General features: G+C 40.0%; 1 protein-coding gene across 1 annotated transcript in view; it reads right to left on the reverse strand.

Moving 5' to 3' along the window:
• The window catches only part of FCHSD2 (FCH and double SH3 domains 2), a 339,502-nt gene that overhangs the window by 13,695 nt on the left and 303,220 nt on the right, over window positions 1-22,587 (reverse strand). The window contains exons 13-14 of the mRNA XM_050756143.1: window positions 18,372-18,533; window positions 392-526 (exon numbers count right to left, since the gene is read on the reverse strand). Coding sequence (XP_050612100.1) covers window positions 392-526; window positions 18,372-18,533 — 297 coding nt within the window. The remainder of the gene's footprint in view (window positions 1-391; window positions 527-18,371; window positions 18,534-22,587) is intronic.

A 22,587-nucleotide genomic window follows, 5' to 3' on the forward strand; every position in this document is an offset into this window, starting at 1 on the left:
TATGAAAATAAATAAGATTAAGTTTTGCTTGGCAGAAGTGCTATGTAATAAGTAAAAGAGGCAATGGGATAACAAGTAGTGACTGAGGAGTTGGTTATTTATTTAGGTGGTTATGGTTAACCTAAGGAGGAACTATTTGAGCTGAGCTTCGGTGAGGAGCAGGGGGCAACCAACTGAGATCTGGGGGAAAAAAAGAGTTCTAGGCAGACGGAGTAGCAAGTGAAAGACGTCAAGTCAGAGCCTAAACTCATCACCATTCTGCTATGTTGCCCCAATATTAACCTAATAACAATTTTATGCTAAGTACAGCTTGAGAGACTGGATGGATACAGTCATGTGTATCTTCAGAGTTAATCAGAATTAAATAACAGTATGTTGGAGAAAAACAAACCTTGTAGGAATAAACAACTTTGCAGGTGAGTGGATAATTTCTTAAGGTGCCAGAAGGGCTGGAACTGCTGTCATCAAAAACATCCATGTTATCTTCAAACTCTTCTCCTTCTTCTCTTTCGGTATCTGCATTAAGCTAAGAAAAATCAGAAACCATTGGCTAGTTTCCTTACTTCAAGAAAATGGTTGAAAGCCAGAAAAACACTTAAAACTTGATTGTTTCAAAATGTTAATTTGCCTTTTAACTCTGCATAGAAATGACTATCTTTCGCACTTACATTTTTCATGTTATGAAAGAAGAGAGGTTTTTTTTTTTTTTTGAGATGGGAGTTTTGCTCTTGTCACCCGGGCTGGAGTACAGTGGCTTGATCTTGGCTCACTGTAACCTCTGCCTCCCAGGTTCAAGCAATGCTCATGCCTCAATCTCCCAAACAGCTGGGATTACAGGCACCCACCACCACACCTGGCTAATTGTTTTGTATTTTTAGTAGAGATGGGGTTTCACCATGTTGGCCAGGCTGGTCTTGAACTCCTGGCCTCCAGTGATCCACCCACCTCCCAAAGTACTGGTATTACTATAGGTGTGAGCCACCGCACCAGGTCTAGGACAGAGATTTAAAAAAAAAATTATTTTTTTTGAGACAGAGTCTTGCTCTGTTGCGTAGGCTGGAGTGCAGTGGCACGATCTCGGCTCACTGCAAGCTCTGCCTCCTCAGCCTCCCAAGTAGCTGGGACTACAGGTGCCCGCCACCACACCCGGCGAATTTTTTGTATTTTTAGTAGAGACAGGGTTTCACCACGTTAGCCACGATGGTCTTGATCTCCACCTCGGCCTCCCAAAGTGCTGGGATTACAGGTGTGAGCCACCGTGCCCGGCCAGGACAGAGACTTTTTTTAAATCAAGAAGTAAGTTTCTGTCAAATACATAGGAAATATTTATCAGTATCCTTTCACTTTTCACTGTTAAGTACTGACTGACAAAGGCCTCTGAATTTTAACTGACCCTGTTAGCAAACGTTAAAAAGGTTTCAGGCCAGGTGTGGTGGCTCACGCATGTAATCCAAGTACTTTGGGAGGTGAAGGTAGGTGGATCACTTGAGGTCAGGAGTTTGAGACCAGCCTGGCCAACATGGTGAAACCTAACCCCATCTCTACTAAAAATATAGAGAAAAAAATATATAGCCAAGCATGGTGGTGCATGCCTGAAGTCCCAGCTACTGGGAAGGCTGACGCAGGAGAATTGCTTGAACCCACGAGGTGGAGGCTAAGTGAGCCAAGATTGCACGACTGCACTACAACTGGGGCGACACAGTGTGACTCTGCCTCAAAAAAAAAAAAAAGAACAAAACTAAACAAACCACTTGATCTAGCAATTCCACTTTTATGAATACATCATGAGGAAATAAAAGCACCAGGATGTAAGACTATGTATTTTAAGATGTTTACTGCAGCACTGCCTGTAGTGACAAACGCCTGGATACAATCGATATATCCATCAACAGGGGAATGTTTGAATGCACTCTGATGTATCCATATTATAGATTAATAACACTCATTAAAAATAAAGTTCGCCGGCCGGGTGTCATGGCTCATGCCTGTAATCCCAGCACTTTGGGAGGCTGAGGTGGGCGGATCATGAGGTCAGGAGATCGAGACCATCCTGGCTAACATGGTGAAACTCCATCTCTATTAAAAAAATACAAAAAATTAGCTGGGTGTGGTGGCATGCGCCTGTAGTCCCAGCTACTTGGGAGGCTGAGGCAGGAGAATTGCTTGAACCCGGGAGGCGGAGCTTGCAGTGAGCCGAGATGGCGCCACTGCACTCCAGCCTGGTGACAGAGCAAGACTCTGAATCAAAACAAAACAAAAAACAAAACAAAAAACAAGAAAAAAAAAATAAAGTTCGCCAAGTATGTGAAAAAACACTCAATATCATTTAGAGAAATGCAAATCAAAATCACAATGAGATACCATTTCACATCAATCAGAGTGGCTTTTTTTTTTTTTTTTTTTTTGAGATAGGGTCTTGTTCTGTTACCCAGGCTGGAGTGCAGTGAAACAATCACAGTTCATTGCAGTGTTGACCTCCTGGGCTCAAGCAATCTTCCTGCTCCAGCCTCCTGAATAGATGGGACTATAGGGGTGCACCACCATGCCTGGCTAATTTTTGTTTTTGTTTTGGTAGATAAGGGGTTTCATCATGTTGCTTAGGCTGGTCTTGAACTCCTGGGTTCAAGTGATCCTCCCGCCTTGGCCTCCCAAAGTGCTGTCATTATAGGAGTGAGCCATCATGCCTAGCTGAGAATGGCTATTATTTAAAAAGTCAAAAAATAACAGATGCTGGTGAGGTTATGGAAAAAAGGAACACTTACACACTGCTGGTGGAAGTGTAATTAGTTCAGCCACTGTGGAAAGCAGTGTGGCGATTCCTCAAAGAGCTAAAAACAGAACTACCATTCAACCCAGCAATCCCATTACTGGGCATATACCCAAAGGTATATAAATCATTCTACTATAAAGACGCATAGGCAGGAGTGGTGGCTCATGCCTGTAATCCCAGCACTTTGGGAGGCTAAAGTGGGTGGTGCCAAAATGGTGAAACCCTGTCTCTACTAAAAATACAAAAATTAACCAGGCCTGGTGGTGTGTGCCTGTAATCCCAGCTATTCAGGAGGCTGAGGCACGAGAATTGCTTGAACCTGTGAGGCGAAGGTTGCAGTGAGTCAAGATTGTGCCAGTGCACTGCAGCCTGGGCAACAGAGCAAGACTGTCTTAAAAAAAAAAAAAAAAAAAAAAAAAAAAGACACATGCACACATGCACGTGTATATTCATTGAAGCACTATTTATACTAGCAAAGACATGGAATCAACCTAAATACTCATCAATGACAAGTTGAATAAAGAAAATGTGGTACATATATACCATGAAATACTATGCAGCCACAAAAAAGAATGATGTCTTCTGCAGGAACATGGATGGAACTGGTGGCCATTATCCTTAACAAACTAATACAGGAAGAGAAAACCAAATACTGCATGTTCTTACTAGTAAGTGGGAGCTAAATGATGGGCACTCATGGACACAAAGAGGGGAACAACAGACACTGGGGCCTACTTGAAGGCAGAAGGTGGGAGGAAGGAAAGGATTAGAAAAAATAACTATTGGGTACTAGGCTTAGTACCTGGGTAGTGAAACAATTTGTAAAACAAACCCCCATGACACGAGTTTACCTATGTAACAAACCTGCCCATGTACCCTTGCACTTAAAAGTTTTTTAAAAAATGAGTTCGAGACTAGAAAAACCAGAAATAAACCTTCACGTACATGATTAAATAATTTTCAACAAGGATGCCAAGACCACTCAGTGGAGGAAAGGACAGTTTTTCAACAAATGTTGCTGGAAGAACTGGATACCCATATGCAAAAGAATGAAGTTGAAATCTCACCTTATATAATACACAGAAAAAATTAAATGGATCAAAGACCTAAACCTATGAAACTTTAAAAGAAAACATAGGGTAAACACTTTATGACGGTGGATTTGGCAATGATTTTTTTGGAGACAGAGTCTTGCTCTGTTGCCCAGGCTGGAGTGTAGTGGCGCGATCTTGACTCACTGCAACCTCTGCCTACTGGGTTCAAGCAATTCTCCTGCCTCAGCCTCCCAAGTAGCTGGGACTACAGGCGCACACCGCCACACCCAGCTAGTCTTTTGTATTTTAGTAGAGACGGGGTTTTACAGTGTTGCTCAGGCTGGTCTCGAGCTCCTGAGCTCAGGCAATCCCCACCCCCGACCTCAATGATTTTTTTAAATATGATGCCAAAAGCATAGGCAACAAAAGAAAAAAACAGATACATTGAACCTTATCAAAATAAAAAATATGTATGCATCAAAGAACAATAGAGTGAAAAGGCAACCCACAGAATGGGATAAGGTATTTGCAAGTCATATATCTTAAAAGGGATTAATATCCAGAATATATAAAGAATCCCTAAAACTGACCACCAAAAACAAATAATCCAATTAAAAATGGGCAAAAGGTTTGAAGAGATATCTTTCCAAAGAAGATATATAAATAGCCAATAACCACATGAAAATAGCTCAACATCACTAATGATTAGGGAAATGCAAATCAAAACCACAATGAGATACCATTTCATACCCATTAGGATGCTATCTCATACACACACACACACACACACACACACACACACACAGAAAATAAGTGTTGACAAGGATGTGGAAAAACTGGAACCTTTATATACTGCTGGTGGGGATGTAAAATGGTACAGCTGCTATGGAAAAACAGTAACATGTTTCTTCAATAAATTAAACACAGAATTACCACATAATTCAGCAATGCCATTTTGGGTATATACCCAAAAGAACAGAAAGCACAGACCTGAACAGATATTTGTAAACCAATGTTCACAGCCACATTATTCACAAAAGGTAGAAGCAACTCAAGTGTCCATTGAGAGATGAATGGATAAGTAAAATGTAGGTATATATCACAAACCAAATAAAAATGTGGCATATATACATACAATGGAATATTATTGTCTGTCTGTCTATCTATCTATCTGGTTAGAGACAGGGTCTCACTCTGCTGCCCAAGCTGGAGTGCAATGGTGCGATCATAGCTCATTGCAGCTTTGAACTCCTGGATGCAAGGGATCCTCCTACTTCAGCCCCCCAAGTAGCTGGGACTACAGGCACATGCCACCATGCCCAGTTTATTCAGTCTTAAAAAGGAGGGAAATTTTGACACATGCTACACAGAACATGGGTGATCTTTGAGGCCATTATGCTAAGTGGAATAAGCCAGTCACAAAAAGATAAAATACTCTGATTTCATTTATATGAGGTTCCTAGAGTAGTCAAATTCATAGAGACAGAAAGCAGAATGGTGATTGTCAGAGGCTGCATGATGGGGAGTTATTGCTTAATGGGCAGAGAGTTTTACTTTAGATAGATGAAAAGAATCCTGGAGATGGGCCAGGCGGGGTGGCTCATGCCTATAATCCCAGCACTTTGGGAGGCTGAGGCAGGCAGATCATGTACGGTCAGGAGTTCGAGACCAGCCTGGTCAACATGGTGAAACCCTATCTCTCCTAAAAATACAAAAATTAGGCCAGGCACGGTGGCTCACACCTGTAATCCCCGCACTTTGGTAGCCCGAGGCAGGCAGTCCACCTGAGGTCGGGAGTTCGAGACCAGTCTAACCAACATGGAGAAACCCCATCTCTACTAAAAATACAAAATTAGCCTGGCGTGGTGGCGCATGCCTATAATCCCAGCTACTCGGGAGGCTGAGGCAGGAGAATCGCTTGAACCTGGGAGGCGGAGGTTGTGGTGAGCTGAGATCGTGTCATTGCATTCCATCTTGCCTGGGCAACAAGAGCGAAACTCTGTCTCAAAAAAAAAAAAAAAAAAAAAAAAAGACCAAAATTTGCTGGGGGTGGTGGCAGGTGCCTATAATCCCAGCTGCTCAGGAGGCTGAGGCAGGAGAATCACCTGAACCCAGGAGGTGGAGGTTGCAGTGAGCCAAGATCATGCCACTTGCACTGTACTCCAGCCTGGGTGACAGGGTGAGACTCCGTCTCAAAAAAAAAAAAAAGAGTTCTGGAGATGGATGGATGGTGGGGATGGTTCCACAACCATGTGAATGTACTTAATGCCACTAAACTTATACTTAAAATGGTATATTTGTATATTTTACCATACACATGAACAAACATGAAAGGCACACTCCCTTCTGAAATGTAACACAAGGAAAATAATTTTTTAACCCAGTTTCAAGGTATATTACCCATCAGAGCTAAAAGGCATCTATTAATTGAAATGGCATTGAGTGTAAAAAATGAGTTAGATCCATAGGCACTTAGAGCACTGTCCATGATATATTGAATATAAATAATATTTATATCAGCATACATATCTGACAGGGGAAGGCAGAATGAGAAGAATAAAGACTGGAAAATTGAGGAAATGACTGACTTACTTTTTATATACATCTATACTCATTGAATTATTAGAATACATGTTTTACTTTTTAAATAAAAAACCTAATAAGAGACAGACAGCCTCAAATATTTGTTTCTTGCTTGCTGCACACAAGCACTTATTTGGCTGCTTTTTCCCATATTCAAACATACAAAAACACCAATGTTTACACATTTAAGGTTTCAAAGAATGGACAGGCAGGATTGGCCTTCATAGAACAGCCATTAAATTAATTAAAGTATCAAATATCTACTGTATGTAGAAAACTATGCTAGCCTCTTTGACGAAGATAGAAAACGAAGGACACAGTGTCTCCTTCCAGTGGTTCACAATCCAGAGTGAAGGATACTAAAAGGAGAGGCCAAGTGCATGGCCCTGGGAATGCGGAAGAGGCCACTGGAGAGGAGTCAGGGAAGACTTCCCGGGATACGATGAGTCTAAAAGTACAGGCTGCCTAGCTGTCAAGTTCTACTTTTTCATGAATTAAAGGGCTTTCTCTTGAGTAACTATCACTAAAGTTTTAAAAGTGACTCTCCTCTTAACCACTGTTTCCCTAATAAAATTCTATAGCACTGTATACATGTATCAAAATGCCCTTCTGTATCCCATAAATATGTATAAATATTATGTCAACTAAAAATAAAGGGAAACAATTCTACAGAATTGTGGAGAGTACCAGGATAAGAAATTATACATTTTTCCTGACATATTTATTGCCACCATTTCAAAGCTGCTGAAATATTCTCATTGATAACTTTATTGAAAATTTTCCACAGCTGAGTGAGGAAATCCTGTGCTATGTCTTACAAATTATTCATCTATCATCAGTCAGGTCGGTGGCAAAACAGTCTTACATCATATTGAGTCTTTTGCCACTCAATAGGAGCAAAATATTCAAAATCACAGACTTATGATTCTATTGTTTTCCAACAGGGCATTGTGCCACATAAAAGAATCATGCTAGAAACTGCCATAAAATTAACTTTGAACATATTATATATACTTAGAAGACATTGCCTTCATATTCTAGGGAAGGTTACAGGCATTTAAAAAAAACAGTGGGTACTACAAAATCAAAACAAAACAAAACACCCATACATTTATAAAAATGTGGGTGGAACAAGTTTCCAAAAATATACATGTACTGTGCTTTGGCACTGGGAATCAATCCAAAACATTTTATCTTGGCAACCTGGTTGATACTAAACATTCCTTTCTTCCTCCTTTATTTGGAGTTGATTTTTGGATTCCCATGGAAGGCAATAAGGTTGCAGTGCCAGCAATAGGGGTCACTGTCATATGCTTCTGTGTTGCTCTAGCTGCTTTCCAAAGCATGTCATCTCAGAATAATTTCTTCCTTTTTCCAATTCCACTCTCTTAACTGAACTGTTACACTGTTTTCTTGACCCAGCATTTCTAAAATCACATGCTTCCTCTGTCTCTTAAGGACTGCTCTCTCATCCCCTTTTCTTTCTGTCCCTTGACAGAACTTCAATCAAAACTATTCTTTCTAGTCATACTAACATTTTTCCTTTCTTAGATGTAAAATGCTTACTCTTTTTTTTTTTTTTTTTTTGAGACAGAGTTTCACTCTTGTCACCCAGGCTGGAGTGTAATGGTGTGATCTTGGCTCACTGCAACCTCTGCCTCTCGGGTTCAAATTATCCTCCTGCCTCAGCCTCCCAAGTAGCTAGGACTACAGGTGTGCACCACCACACCCAGCTAATTTTTGTATTTTTTTTTTTTTTTTTTTTTTAGTAGAGATGGGGTTTCACTATGTTGGCCAGGCTGGTCTTGAACTCCTGACCTCAGATGATCCACCTGCCTTGGCCTCCCAAAGTGCTTGAATTACAGGTGTGAGCCACCGTGCCTGGCCAAAATGCTTACTCTTATTGCAGAGGCAGGCAAGATGATCTTTTTGAGTTGATTTTGGGAGCCATCTTCTTGTACTTAGCAAAAACACCTCTGAGGGGCTCAGCTTCACGGCACAATCATGAGGTAGAAAGCAGAGTCTTGGGGTCTGGCCAACTTGGGTTTGAATGCTGAATGTGTCACTTGTTGTGTGACCTTGGGCAAATTATTAAACTCCTCAATTTCAGTGACCTTGTCTCTCTAATGAAGACAATTACTTCTTCACAGGATTAGCATAAAGATTAAATGAAGTAAAATATTTAAAATCCTAACACGTGTTTGGTGCACAGGAGGTACTTAATAAAGCATTAGCTTTTGTTTTTACGAGGAAGGGAGAATCCAGATAAAGAATCTGGTAATACCTAACACAGAGGAAGGCAGCTCCTCAATATTTACTAATAGAACCTCTCATCTCCATTGGACAGAGAAGTGATCACAGTGGACATTACTCCAAATACAACATGAGTAAGTTATCAAAGATGATGTTAACCAAAGGAATATAAATCATTCTATTATAAAGACACATATACATGTATGTTCACTGCAGCATTGTTCACGATAGCAAAGACATGAAATCAACCTAAATGCCCATCAATGGTAGACTGGATAAGGAAAATGTGGTACATATACACCATGGAATACTATGCAGCCATAAAAAAGAATGAGATCATGTCCTTTGGAGGGACATGAATGGAGCTGGAGGCCATTATCCTTAGCAAACTAACACAGGAACAGAAGACCAAACACTGCATGTTCTCACTTGAAGTGGAAGCTAAATGATTAGAATATGGACACATAGAGGGGATCAACAGACACTGGGGCCTTTCAGAGGGTGGAGGGTGGAAGGAGGTAGAGGATCAGGAAAAAATAACTAATAGGTATGAGACTTAATACCTGGGTGATGAAATAATCTGTACAACCCCCCCAAAACACAAGTTTACCTATGTAACAAACCTGCAATTATATCCCTGAACTTAAAATAAAAATTAAGAAAAAGATGATGCTAAAAATATCAGGAAAATGGATTTGTGCTTCCAGGCAAGATAGAGTATCAGGGATCAGATTTAACCTCCTGTCAGAAACAACTGAAAAACTCTTCAAAATATATGAAAGAACAGTTTTCAAGACACTGGGCATCACTCATGAAGGACAGTGATCCCTGGGGGATGGGAAACAAACAACTCCCACAATATACTGTATGAAGAACGTTTCTAGGCTATGACATAGGGAGAAGAAACCCAGGCACATGATCGTGATCTCCCTGAACAGAGGAGATGAAACTGGGAATTTAGTAAAGCCAAAGTGGAGACAGCTCAGGATGTGGAATATAGCAGTCTCCCCTTATCCGTGGTTTGGCTTTCCATGGTGCCAGTTACCCAGTCAACCATGATGCAAAAATATTAAGTGGAAAGTTCCAGAAATAAACAAGTCATACGTTTTGAATTGTGTGCCATTCTGAGCAGCTTGATGAAATTTTACAGTGATTCACTCTGTCTCCCCAGATGTGAATCACCCCTTTGTCAAGTATAAGCAAGCTATGTAAGCTACTTACCCATTAGTCATTTAGTGGCCATCTCGGTTATCCCGATTGACTGTCACCATACCACGGTGCTTGTGTTCAAGTAGCCCTTATTTTACTTAATACTGGCCCCAAAGCACCAGAGTAGTGCTGCTGGCATATTGTTATAGTATTCTATTTTATTACTAGTTAGTGTTGTTAATTTCTTACTGTGCCTCATTTATAAATTCACTTTATGATAGCTATGTATGTATAGGGAAAAACACAGCATACATAGGGTTCGGTACTATCTGCGATTTCAGGCATGCACTGGAGGTCTTGAAATGTATCCCCCACAGATAAGGGGGGACTGTAATGAAGAAGAGAGAGATGCACAGAATTTAGGAAATCTGTAGAGGGTCCTCCTCAAGGCTTTGGCTGAGTACTGGTCAGTACATATATGTGAAGAAATTACCCAAAGCTAGGGCTAGAAGCACTAAAAAGGATTAGAAAAAATAATCCTCAGAACTCACACAGGTCTGAGAATAACTCCTGCTCCCTCCTAAAAGAGTAAAAACCTCATAAGGCACAGGGCACCCAGTAGAGTATTAAGATTAGTAAGGATACAGAACAGCTGTCCCCAGTCTTTTAGGCACCAGGAACCAGTTTCACGGAAGACAATTTTTCCATGGACCAGACCCTTGGGGCACCATGAGGGAAGGTTTCAGGATGAAACTGTTCCATCTCAGATGAGCAGGTATTAGATTCTCATAAGGAGGGTCCAATCTAGATCCCTCACATGTGAAGTTCACAATAGGGTTTATGCTTCTCTGAGAATCTAATGCTGCTGCTGATCTGACAGGAGGCGGAGCTCAAGCAGTAATGCTCCCTCTGGGGCCACTCACCTCTTGCTGTGTGGTTCAGTTTCTAACAGGCCATGGACCGGTAAAAGGTTTGTTCCAGTCTAGAAGACTAGAACAATACTATAACCAACTTGACTTAATTGACATGTATAGAATGTAACCCCTAACAAGAGCAAAATATACATTCTTTTTTTTTTTTTAAGAACACATGTAACAGTTACCAAGATATACCTTTATACTGGGTCACAAAACAAAGCTCAAAAAGTTTAAAAGGATTCAAGTATGTTATTTGACTACAATGGAAATAAACTAGAAATAAACAAAAAGCTATCTGGAAAAATCTCCAAATATTTGGAAATTCAGTAACACACTTTTAATTACCCATCAGTCAAAAGAAGAAATTAAAACATAAATTAGAGGCCGGGTGCAGTGGCTCACTCCTATAATCCTAGCACTTTGGGAGGCTGAGGTGGGTGAATTGCTAGAGCTCAGGAGTTCAAGACCAGCCTGGGCAACATAGTGTGACCCCATCTCTACTAAAAATACAAAAAATTAGCTGGGCGTGGTGGTGCTGAGAGGCTGAGGCATGAGAAATCACCCGGAAGGAGGAGGTTGCCATCAGCTGAGATTGCGTCACTGCACTTCAGCCTGGGTGACAGAGTAAGACTCTGTTTTAAAAAAAAAAGTAAATTGGAAAATATTTTGAAGTGGATAAAAATGATAACACAACATATCAGAATTTGTGCAATGGACCCTAAAGCAATACTTACAGGGAAATGTTTAGCACTTAATACCAATATTCAAAAAGAAGAAAAGTCTCAAATCAATGACCTCGGTTTCTACCTTACAAATTAGAAAGGAGAAAATTAAATCCAAATTGAACAGAAGAAAGGAAATAATAAAATCCTGAGCAGAAATCAAGAAAATAGAAAAGAGAAAAACAAGAGGGAAAGATCAATAAAATCAAAAGCTGTTTCTTCATAGAGATCCATCTAATTAATAAACCTCTAGCAGAATGATCAGAAGAGAGGAGACACCACCAATATCAGGAATGAGGTGATATCACTACTAATTTTCCAGATAATCAAAGCATAAGGGAATATTATAAACAACTTTGTGCCAATAAATCTGACCACTTAGATGGAATGGACAAATTCCTTAAAAGAGACAACTTACCAAAGTTCACTCAAGAAGAATAACCTTAATAACCCTGTATCTACTAAAGAAATGGAGTCTGTTATTTAAAAACTTCCAAAAGAAAACTCCGGGACCAGATAACAGCCCTGGTAAATTCTACCAAACATTTCAGGAAGACAAAATTCCACACAATTCTACACAAGGCTTCCAGAAACTTGAAGAGGAGAGGATACTTTTCAAATCATTTGGAGACAAGCATTATAACAAAATCAGACAAGAATACTACAAGGAAATGAATGGAGATGGAAGCGTGCTTATCAGAGTCCTAGCAAACCAGTTCCAATCAATATATAGAAAGGATAGGCTGGGCACGGTAGCTCATGCCTATAATCCTAGCACTTTGGGAGGCCGAGGCGGGTGGATCAACTGAGGTCGGGTGTTCAAGACCAACCTGACCAACATAAAGAAACCCCATCTCTACTAAAAAAAATACAAAATTAGCCAGGCATAGTGGCATATGCCTATAATCTCAGCTACTTGGGAGGCTGAGGCAGAAGAATCGCTTGAACCTGGGAGGCAGAGGTTGTGGTGAGCCGAGATAACGCCATTACACTCCAACCTGGGCAATAAGAGCGAAATGCCGTCTCCAAAATAAATAAATAAATAAATAAATAAATAAAGGATAATATATCATTACCCAAGTGGGGTTTACCAGGAATGTGAAGCTGGTTTAATATCTGAAAAATCATCAATACAATTAAATCATATTAGCAGACTAAAAAAGAACCATTTGACAAGATCCAACATCCATTTCTATTAGCAAACAAAATAGAAACAGAAGAAACTTCTTTAACATGATAAAGGGCATCTACAAAAACCCTACTGCTAACTTTATACTTAATGGTGAAAGACTGAATGCATTCTTGCTAAAAGTTCAAGAACAAGGCAAGGATTTCTGCTGACTCTCACCACTTCTATTCAGCAATTTTATAGTAAGAAGGAAAAAGGAATACAAATAGGAAAAGAATAAGTAAAACTGTCTTTATTTGCAGGTGACATGGTTATATAGAAAATCCCATGGAATTTACAAAAGAGCTATTAGAACTAGTAAGTGTGTTTAGCAAGATTGCAGGACACAAGATCAATATACAACAACCAACTGTATTTTTACAGATTAGCAATGAACAACTGGAAATTGAAATTTAAAAAATCATTTACAATAGCATCAAAATTATGAAATAGGGATAAGTCTGACACAGGATGTGAAAGATCTATCTACTGAAAACTTGTACAAAACATTGCTGAGAGAAATTAAAGTCCTAAATAAATGGAGAAGTATATTATGTTCATGAATTGATGGATTGGAAAACTGAATATTGTTAACATGGCAATGTTATCTTCCAGTTGATCTATACAGTCATCATAATCCTAATAAAAATCCTGATAGGCTTTTTGGGGTAGAAAACCAATTTTAAATTCATATGGAAATGCAAAGGACCTAGAATACCCAAAACAACTTTGATAAAGAAGAAAGTTGGAGGACTTACACCACCTGAAGTCATGACTTATTCTAAAATTACAGTAATTAAGACAGTGTAGTACTGGCATCAAGCTGGACAAATAGATCAATGGAACAGAATAAAATGTCAAGAAACAGACCCATACATATATGATTAATTTTTTTTTTTAAAGAGACAAAGTCTTGCTCTGCTTCCCAGGTTGGAATTCTGTGGCATAATCATAGTTCACTGTAACTTTGAACTTCTGGGTTCAAGATATCTTCTTGCCTTAGCCTCCTGAGTAGCTAAGACTGCCAGAATGTACAACAGTGCCTGGCTAGTTGAAATTTTTTTTTTTCTTTTTTTAGAGACAGGGTCTACTATGTTGCTCAGGCTGATCTCAAACTCCTGGCCAGAAGAGATCCTCCCACTGAGCCCAATGTGTTGGGAATACAGGCGGGCCTGAAAAACTGATTTTTGACAGTGATGCAAAGGCAATTCAGTGGAGAAAGGACAGTTAAAAAAAAGTTCCAAAAAGGGACAAAGAACTCTGACTTACTCTGTTTACCATAATCAAAGATGAGCTCATGCTGAATTACAGATTTAAATGTAAAACCTAAAACTATAAAACTTCTAGAAGAAAACCTAGGAGAAAATCTTTATGACCTTGGTTTTAGGCAAAGATTTCTTAGCTACCACACCAAAAATATGATCCATAAAAGAAAAATTGGTAGGTTGGACTTCATTAAAATTAAAAATTTGTGCCCTTTGAAAGGTATTAAGGAAATAAAAAAATAAGCCACAGACTAGAAGAAAATTACATAAATCAAAATGTCTGATAAAGGATTTGTATTCAGAGTATAAACTCTTAAAATGCAATAAAAAGAAAACAAACCTAATAAAAAATAAACAAAGATTTGAACAGACACTTCACCAAAGAAAATATACAGATGCAAATAAACACATGAAAAGATGCTCAACATTATCAGGGAAATGGAAATTAAAATGACAATGATTTACAACATCACACCTATTAGAATGTCTAAAGTTAAAAAGACTGACTATACTAAGTGTTGACAAGATTGTGGAATAACTGAAACACTAGTACCCTATTGATAGGACTGTAAAATGGTATAACCACTTTGGAAAACAGTTTGTCAGTTTCTTAAAATGTTAAATAAATACCTATTGTATGACCCAGCCACAGCATATGATCTTAGCAGTTTTAGGAACTCCTTATCTTACCCTTATCTCCAACATCGTTATTGAGCATGGTCCTCACAAAGACCAGTCAGAATTTATTTATATGCAACCCTGCAGATGTTCATACTCTAAGGGAGGCTGTACAACAGAGTAGACTGGCAGTTTGCCTTTGTACATTAGTTGGGGAAAGTGGCTGAAAACAGGGAAGTGATGTTAAGATTGTGGGCTATAGTTTGAAAATGCAAGAAATAAAAGAACAGGGTGGGTGTAGTGGCTCACAAATAAAAGAGCAGAAAGAATAAAAATATGGGCTGGGTGTGGTGGCTCATGCCTGTAATACTAGCACTTTGGGAGGCCAATGTTGGTGGACTGCTTGAGCCTAGGAGTATGAGACTAGCCTGGGCAACATGGTGAAAATACAAAAATTAGCTGGGCATGGGGGCATGAGCCTGTAGTCCCAGCTACTCAGGAGGCTGAGGCAGGAGGATTCATTGAGCCCCAAAGGTTGAGGCTGCAGTGAGTCATCGACAGCACTACTGCACTTCAGCCTGGGTGATAGAGCGAGACTGTCTCCACACAAACAAACAAAAATACACATTATGTTGTATGCTATAAATATATACAATTTTTTGTAAATTAAAAAATAAATAAAAAAGTAAATACACTGAATTGCTAGCTGTGCTGTTATAAAGATGGAGCTATTAATCATTTTCTTCTTTATTGTATTTTCCAATTTTTTAGTAATCTGCTTACATAACTTTTTCTATTGTAGAATTAATATAATTTCAAAAGTTAGGTTGTCATCTTGGTATGGCTTTTGAGTAAGAGAAACCCGACAACAAGAGAAGGGAGGCCGAGTGACACAGGCTGATGGGGTCACTGGCAGCAATCTAACAGGGGAAGCAGCACGCAGGCTCTGGCCACCTGCAACTGAGTAACTGTGTCAGTGGACTGTTCTCCTTTAAAAACAATGTTGCTATACTCTGGAATTCCTTTCTTCCAATCTTACATTCTGTACCTTAGCATGATACAGAAGGCAGAGTTAATACCCAAGTAAGTATAGTTCCTTCCTTATTCTATAAGGGAGTAGCCTGTGTCTTTTTAAAACATTTATCTTCCAAAAGGCATTTTCAGTTGCACTACTATTAATGTCTAACAGTAGTATTAATCATGTTTTCCAGATGACGAATGGTTTTGTTGGCACCTGTAATGGAAGAAATAATTTAGCCTCTAGAATGTGTATTTCTGCTTCATGTTCCTTAGCCAGCTAGCTGTCAGTATGAAGAGATACAGCCCCCTCTAAATAATTTCAGTGCTGTTATTTAAAAGCAGATTAAATAAATATGGGTCCTCATTAAGCTATTTTGTGCCTATGTCTCTCCTTTATTTATATTATTAGATCTTCTACAAAATGTAATCTCTCAGTTGAAAGATGCAGGTTCGTAAGATTGACTAGGGAGAAGAACGTGGGACGGGATTGCAAAATGCTCCCTTCACAGAGGATATGATATGTCTCTAGATGAGTGATTTCTCTGGACAGGTCTCAAAAACACTCATTTATTCAATGCTTACTACTACTGTACTAGGCACAACTCCTTCATTTCCTTCCTTCACAACGAGAACAGCCCTTCTTTATCTCCCGTTAAAATTCTTCAAGGACTATTCCAAATGACATATCCTCCATGGGGCACACTTTCTTCCCTATTCTAGCTGATATTGAGCTTTTCTGATAGTATTTCAAAGAATCACAAGATTCTGGAGTTGGTTGGTGGGGGGCGATGGTGGGAATCTCAGAGTCTTTTAATCTTTCTTTCGGAAACCCAAGAGAAGTGACTTTTTCCAAGGTGTGCAGATAAGTAAGAAGTAAGCAATTCCAAGTTTGCTACACAGTAGCCCAGTCATACACTGCCATGTATCACTAAGATCTATAAAAGTCTGTCTGGTCTCCTAGCTTGTAAACTCTATGAGGAAGGAGACCAAGTTTTGTTCATCTTCAGTTTGCCCTGGAAGTAAGTATAAAGTTAGGTGGTATGCGCCTGCTCAGTTCAAAGTCAGATGGTATGTGCCCGCTCAATTGATTTGGTTAGAAAAGGTGCTAGCTGAAGGAAAATCATGGGTTTGATTGGTTGGAAACAGTCCTGCTGTAGAAGCCCAAAGCAAGTGGGCCTGGAATTTGCTGTCATCAAAAACTCTACAACAATCTGAAGTAGATGAGCATTATGACTTTTAGAAAGTGCAATAGTAGGAGATACTCCATGAGATGGAGCAACTCTGTTCTGTTTTTTTTTTTGGGAGATGGAGTTTCACTCTTGTCACCCAGGCTGGAGTGCAATGGCATGATTTCAGCTCCCTGCAACCTCTGCCTCATGGGTTCAAGCAATTCTTCTGTCTCAGCCTCCCGAGTAGCTGGGATTACGGATGTCTGCCACAACGCCTGGCTAATTTTTGTGTTTTCAGTAGAGACAGCGTTTCACCATGTTGGCCAGGCTGGTTTCGAACTCCTGACCTCAGGTGATCCATCTGCCTTGGCCTCCCAAAGTGCTGGGATTATATGTGTGAGCCACCATGCCCGGCCGGAGCAACTCTGTTCTAATAACAACTGGGGAAGCGCTTGTAACCCCAAAGTCAAGTGGGTGATGTTTCTTTTTCCCTCCAGCTGGATTAACATTAATAGTTAAATGAAAATAAAGCTTCAATAGATTGTTTTTCCTTAAAATGTAGACCCACACATAATCCTTTTTAAATGTGCAAGTGTATTCTCATTAGAAAATCAGAATGCTATGTAAAAAAACTTCAGGAATGTTTTAAAATTTTGGCCAGTTTCTCTAGCAAGCCTGCCTGATATCTGAAGAGCACAACATTTAAAGAGGCACTATGAAGATAGGGGGAAGTTGGGAGGTTAGAGGTTTAGCTTTTAGTTTGCTACTATTCCAACTACCTACTCAGCCATCCAGCCATTCACTCCTTCCTTCAAAAAATATTTAAGTACCTACTATGTGTCAGGCACTTTGCTGTGCAGAGCAGGGAACCAGGAAGATATGGCAATTACATTCTAGAGAGGAAAACAACAATAAACAAAAGAAAACAAATAAAGAAGGCATGTTCAAACTATAATAAATACCATTGAGGAAATAAACAGGATAATAGAGAGTAATGGGTGGGGAGGTGACAGTAGGAATTACATTAGTCTGACTAGCAAGGCATCACGTATCCACCTATGTAGTATCAGGCAAATCACTGAACTTTTCTAGTACTTAGATCTCCAACATGAAAAACTAAGGTTGAACCAGATGACATCAGAGTGGAAAAAGCCCTGGACTTGAAGTAAGGAAACTTAAGCTGTGTCCTGGCCTTGCCTGTAAACAAACTCACCTACACTCTCTCTATGTAAGGAGAATATGAAAGCTGTTAAGAGTTGAAGTCACCTCAGACTAAGCCCACACACTAAGAAGAGCATTCCTTTCACTTAAGATTGTGTGCAAATCTCTGGATGTTTATTTTCATTTTCACTAAAGATGACCTCCAAGAACTTCAGAGACACTAGATTGTTTTCTATTCTATTACTTCCAGACATGAAGCATATTTACCCTATGAATGGGATGAGTTTGGTAGATAGGCATTGATAACCCAAATAGTGATAACATATTCTTCATCATACATTAAAAAATACACTCATTTTTTTCCTCTCTTTCATTTCCTGCAATAATTTTAAATCAATTAGTGATAGGCTGAAGAATAAAACCTAAACCACTAGAAAACTATTATCTTTTAAAAAAATTTTGGCTATTATTAAGTTTGGCTACAGAGTCAAAGCATCCTTCAATGAAAATCAACTTATCATATCCAAGAAAAGAAATCGTACCGAGTGTAAAGTGCCATTACTGGTCACTGCAGGAGGGCGGGCCCATCGCTCATTTTCCAGTTCTTCCATTACTTGGCTCATGGCACTCTTTAGCCATGTGTCCACAGAAACACCGATCTGCTTTAGCAGGTCCAGCCGGGCTTCAGCTTTCAATTTAATTATCTACGGAACGAAGAAAATGGTCAGAAGTCAAGGCTTTTATTATTCACAACAGCAAAGATAAGGAATCAACCCAAATTACCATCAATGATCGACTGGATAAAGAAAATGTGGTACATATACACCATGGAATACTATGCAGCCATAAACCTCAGCAAACTAAGACAGGAACAGAAAACCAAACACTGCATGCTCTCACTTATAAGTGGGAGCTGAACAATGAGAACATATGGACACATGAGTGGGGGAGAACAACACACATTGGGGCCTGTGAGGGGATCATGGGTGGGGAAAGAGAGCATTAAGAAGAACAGCTAATGGAGCTGGGCTTAATAGCTAGGTGATGGGTTGATCTGTGCAGCAAACCACCATGACACACATTCCAGTATTACTTTTGCACCACCCTAATAACAAACCTGCACATTCTGCGCATGTATTCTGGAACTTAAGCGCTGAAAAAAAAAATTAGCTAGGCATGGTATCATGGGCCTGTAGTCCCAGCTACTTGGGAGGCTAAGGTGGGAGGATCACTTGAACCCAGGAAGGGGAAGTTGCAGTGAGCGGAGATCACACCACTGCACTCCAGCCTGGGTGACAGAGCAAGACTCTATTTAAAAAAACAAAACAAAACAAAAAAACAAACAAACAAAAAACCCTAGAAAGTATACAACTGTTACGAAAGGAAATTACTTAAAAGGAAAAGAATCATACATGATCCTATCAGTCTTACATGGCAAATATGCTCAAGGCTTTGTCCACATGCAGACATATTTTTGCACAACTGTATTCTTTGTGGCAATGTAGCTTTTATTTTTTAAGTTACCTTTTTTTTTTTTTTTAATTTTTAATTTTTTTGAGGTGGAGTCTCACTCTGTCACCCAGGCTGGAGTGCAGTGGTGTGATCTTGGCTCATTGCAACCTTCGCCTCCCAGGTTCAAACAATTCTCCTGCCTCAGCCTCCCAAGTAGCTGGGATTACAGGTGTGTACCACCACACCTGGCTAATTTCTGTATTTTTAGTAGAGTCGGGGTTTTGCCAAGTTGGCCAGGCTGGTGTCGAACTCCTGACCTCAGGTGATCCACCTGCTTCAGCCTCCCAAAGTGCTGGGATTGCAGGTGTGAGCCACCTCACCCAGACAAGTTACCATTTATTATAAACTTCTTGTTTATATCCCTATCAAGAAAAGGAAATCAAGCCTTTTTTCCCTTCAAATTAATCAAGTTCTTCCTAATCGATTAATTAGAACAATCTTGATATTTACTAGCAACTCTTCCCTGGCATAGATGCTGATTTTTCACTTGGAGCAGGGCAAGAGAAGGGGAGAGAGAGGGGAGATAGTGAAGAAGGGAAAGAGAGGGTGGAGGGGGTGGAGGGAAGAAGAGAGAGAGAGAGAGAGACAGAGGCAGAGGCAGAGAGACAGAGATCAGGAACAAAAGAAAAGAATCAGGGTATCCTAACAATGAAATACTTGCTTTTTTTTTTTTTTTTTTTTTAAATAAAAGTATGGAATGCTTCATGAATTTAAGTGTCTTTTTTTTTTTTTTTTTTTTTGAGACGGAGTCTCCCTCTGTCGCCCAGGCTGGAGTGCAGTGGCGCGATCTCGGCTCACTGCAAGCTCCGCCTCCCGGGTTCACGCCATTCTCCTGCCTCAGCCTCCCGAGTAGCTGGGACTACAGGCGCCCACAACCGCGCCCGGCTAATTTTTTGTATTTTTAGTAGAGACGGGGTTTCACCGTGGTCTCGATCTCCTGACCTTGTGATCCGCCCGCCTCGGCCTCCCAAAGTGCTGGGATTACAGGCGTGAGCCACCGTGCCCGGCCAAGCTTAAAGAATTCCCCTTTTGGGTCGGGCATGGTGGCTCACGCCTGTAATCTCAGCACTTCGGGAAGCCGAGGGGGGCAGATCACGAGGTCAGGAGATCAAGACCATCCTGGCTAACACGTTGAAATCCTGTCTCTACTAAAAATACAAAAAAGTAGCTCAGTGTGGTGGCAGGCGCCTGTAGTCCCAGCTACTATGGAGGCTGAGGCAGGAGAATGGCGTGAACCTGGGAGGCGGAGTTTACAGTGAACCGAGATCGTGCCACTGCACTCCAGCCTGGGTGACAGTGTGAGACTCCGTCTCGGGAAAAAAAAAAAAAAAAAAAAGAATTCCCCCTTTGACTTGTTGACTTGGCTGCCTTTATTGATTAACTTGTTTGTCAACTAACAGTAATATCTTTGCTTTTAAACTAAATTTATGATGTGGCTGGCAGAAATAGCAGAGATTGAGAATAAAAAGTTCCTATTCTCCAAATTCAGGAAAGGGAATAACTGTTTATTCTTTAGCCCTTGTTCCATAAACCATAAACGAGTAGCCACAGAACCAGTTTTAAATCCCTCCTGATCAGAAAGTAACTGCTGGCCGGGTGCGACGGCTCACGCCTGTAATTCCAGCACTTTGGGAGGCCAAGGCGAGCGGATCACTAGGTCAAGAGATCGAGACCATCCTGGCTAACACGGTGAAACCCTGTCTCTAGTGAAAATACAAAAATTTAGCTGGGCGTGGTGGCGGACGCCTGCAGTCCCAGTTACTAGGGAGGCTGAGGCAGGAGAATGGCGTGGACCCAGGAGGCGGAGCTTGCAGTGAGCCGAGATCGTGCCTCTGCACTCCAGCCTGGAGGACAGAGACTCTGTCTCAAAAAAAAAAAAAAAAAAAAAAAAAAAAAAAAAAAAAGAAAGTAACTGCTTTGCTCCAACAGCCATGCCTCTGAAAGTCGGCTAATCTGTGACAGCTTCTGCTTCTACTAGTCCTCCAAACTCTAAACACCATGGCTAAAAGTGAGTCAACTCCTTAAAACATTCCTAGTTTTGAAAATCTGCCAATCCCTGACATTCAACCTTCTCAAAACCGTATATATATCAACTCTTGCTTTGTTCAGAGTGAATGTGTTTCGTGTCATTCTCTTTTGCTTAGCAAGTAATACATTCAGCCTCTTTTGCATAGCAAGTAATGCATCCAGCTTCATTGTTTCACATATGCAAGTGGTGATCTCTTCCTTAACATTTAAAGTTCCACTAAGTTAATTTTGAGGACTCTCATTTGGTGGCTTTCTGTGGGACTCTTGGACTTGTTTGTAGTAGTCCAAGCTACTCAGAAGACTGAGGAGGGAGGCTCACTTGAGTCCAGGAGTTTGAGGCTACAGTGAGCTATGATCATGCCTCTGAATACGTAGCCATTGCACTCCAGTGACAAATACTTTTGGTACACAATTTTTTTTTCCTTTTTTTTTAAGAGCCAGAGTGGTTGGTCTTGCCCAGGCTGGTCTCGAACTCCTGAGCTCCAGCAATCCTCCTACCTTGGCCTGCAAAAGTGTTGGGATTACAGGTGTGAACTGCTGTGCCCAGCAGGTACATAATTTTGATTTCCCTCCGAATTCTCTGCTTGGCGAGTTGATACCAAAAACAATTTGTGTTCTGACTTGTTTCACTGGGCTTTCTTTGCTGAATTAATTTTTTTATATTAATGTTTTTAAGCAAATAGACTTTTATAAAAATTGAGGTAAAACATTACATAAAATTTACTATATGAACCATTTTAAAGTATATAATACAATGGTTTGGGGTATCATATACATCTTTATATAAGATAATTGGAATTTTTGGCTTAGAGGCATGCCATTTGGTAAATACTCTTGCAAAAATCTGCTTATTCTTTTCATAATTTACTCTTTTTGGTAAAAATTTATTGACATATAGCTCAGGTGACAAAGACCTTTTGGCACACAACCCTTTTTTTTTTTTTTTTTTAGGACCATACAATTCACTCAAGTCTGAGATTCAATGGCTTATAGTATATTCACAGCACATGCAACCATCACCACAGTCAATTTTAAAATATTTTATAACCTCCAAAAGAAATCATGAACCATTTACCTATTGCTCTCCAGCCCCCTATTCCCTGCAGTCTTGACAACCGCTATTCTACTTTCTGTCTATATAGATTTGTCTATTCCAGACATTTAACACATATGAAATAATATAATACATGGTCTTTTATGACTAACTTCTCTCACTTT

The sequence above is a fragment of the Macaca thibetana genome, chromosome 14 (genome assembly GCF_024542745.1).
Source record: "Macaca thibetana thibetana isolate TM-01 chromosome 14, ASM2454274v1, whole genome shotgun sequence".
NCBI classification, from domain to species: domain Eukaryota; kingdom Metazoa; phylum Chordata; class Mammalia; order Primates; family Cercopithecidae; genus Macaca; species Macaca thibetana.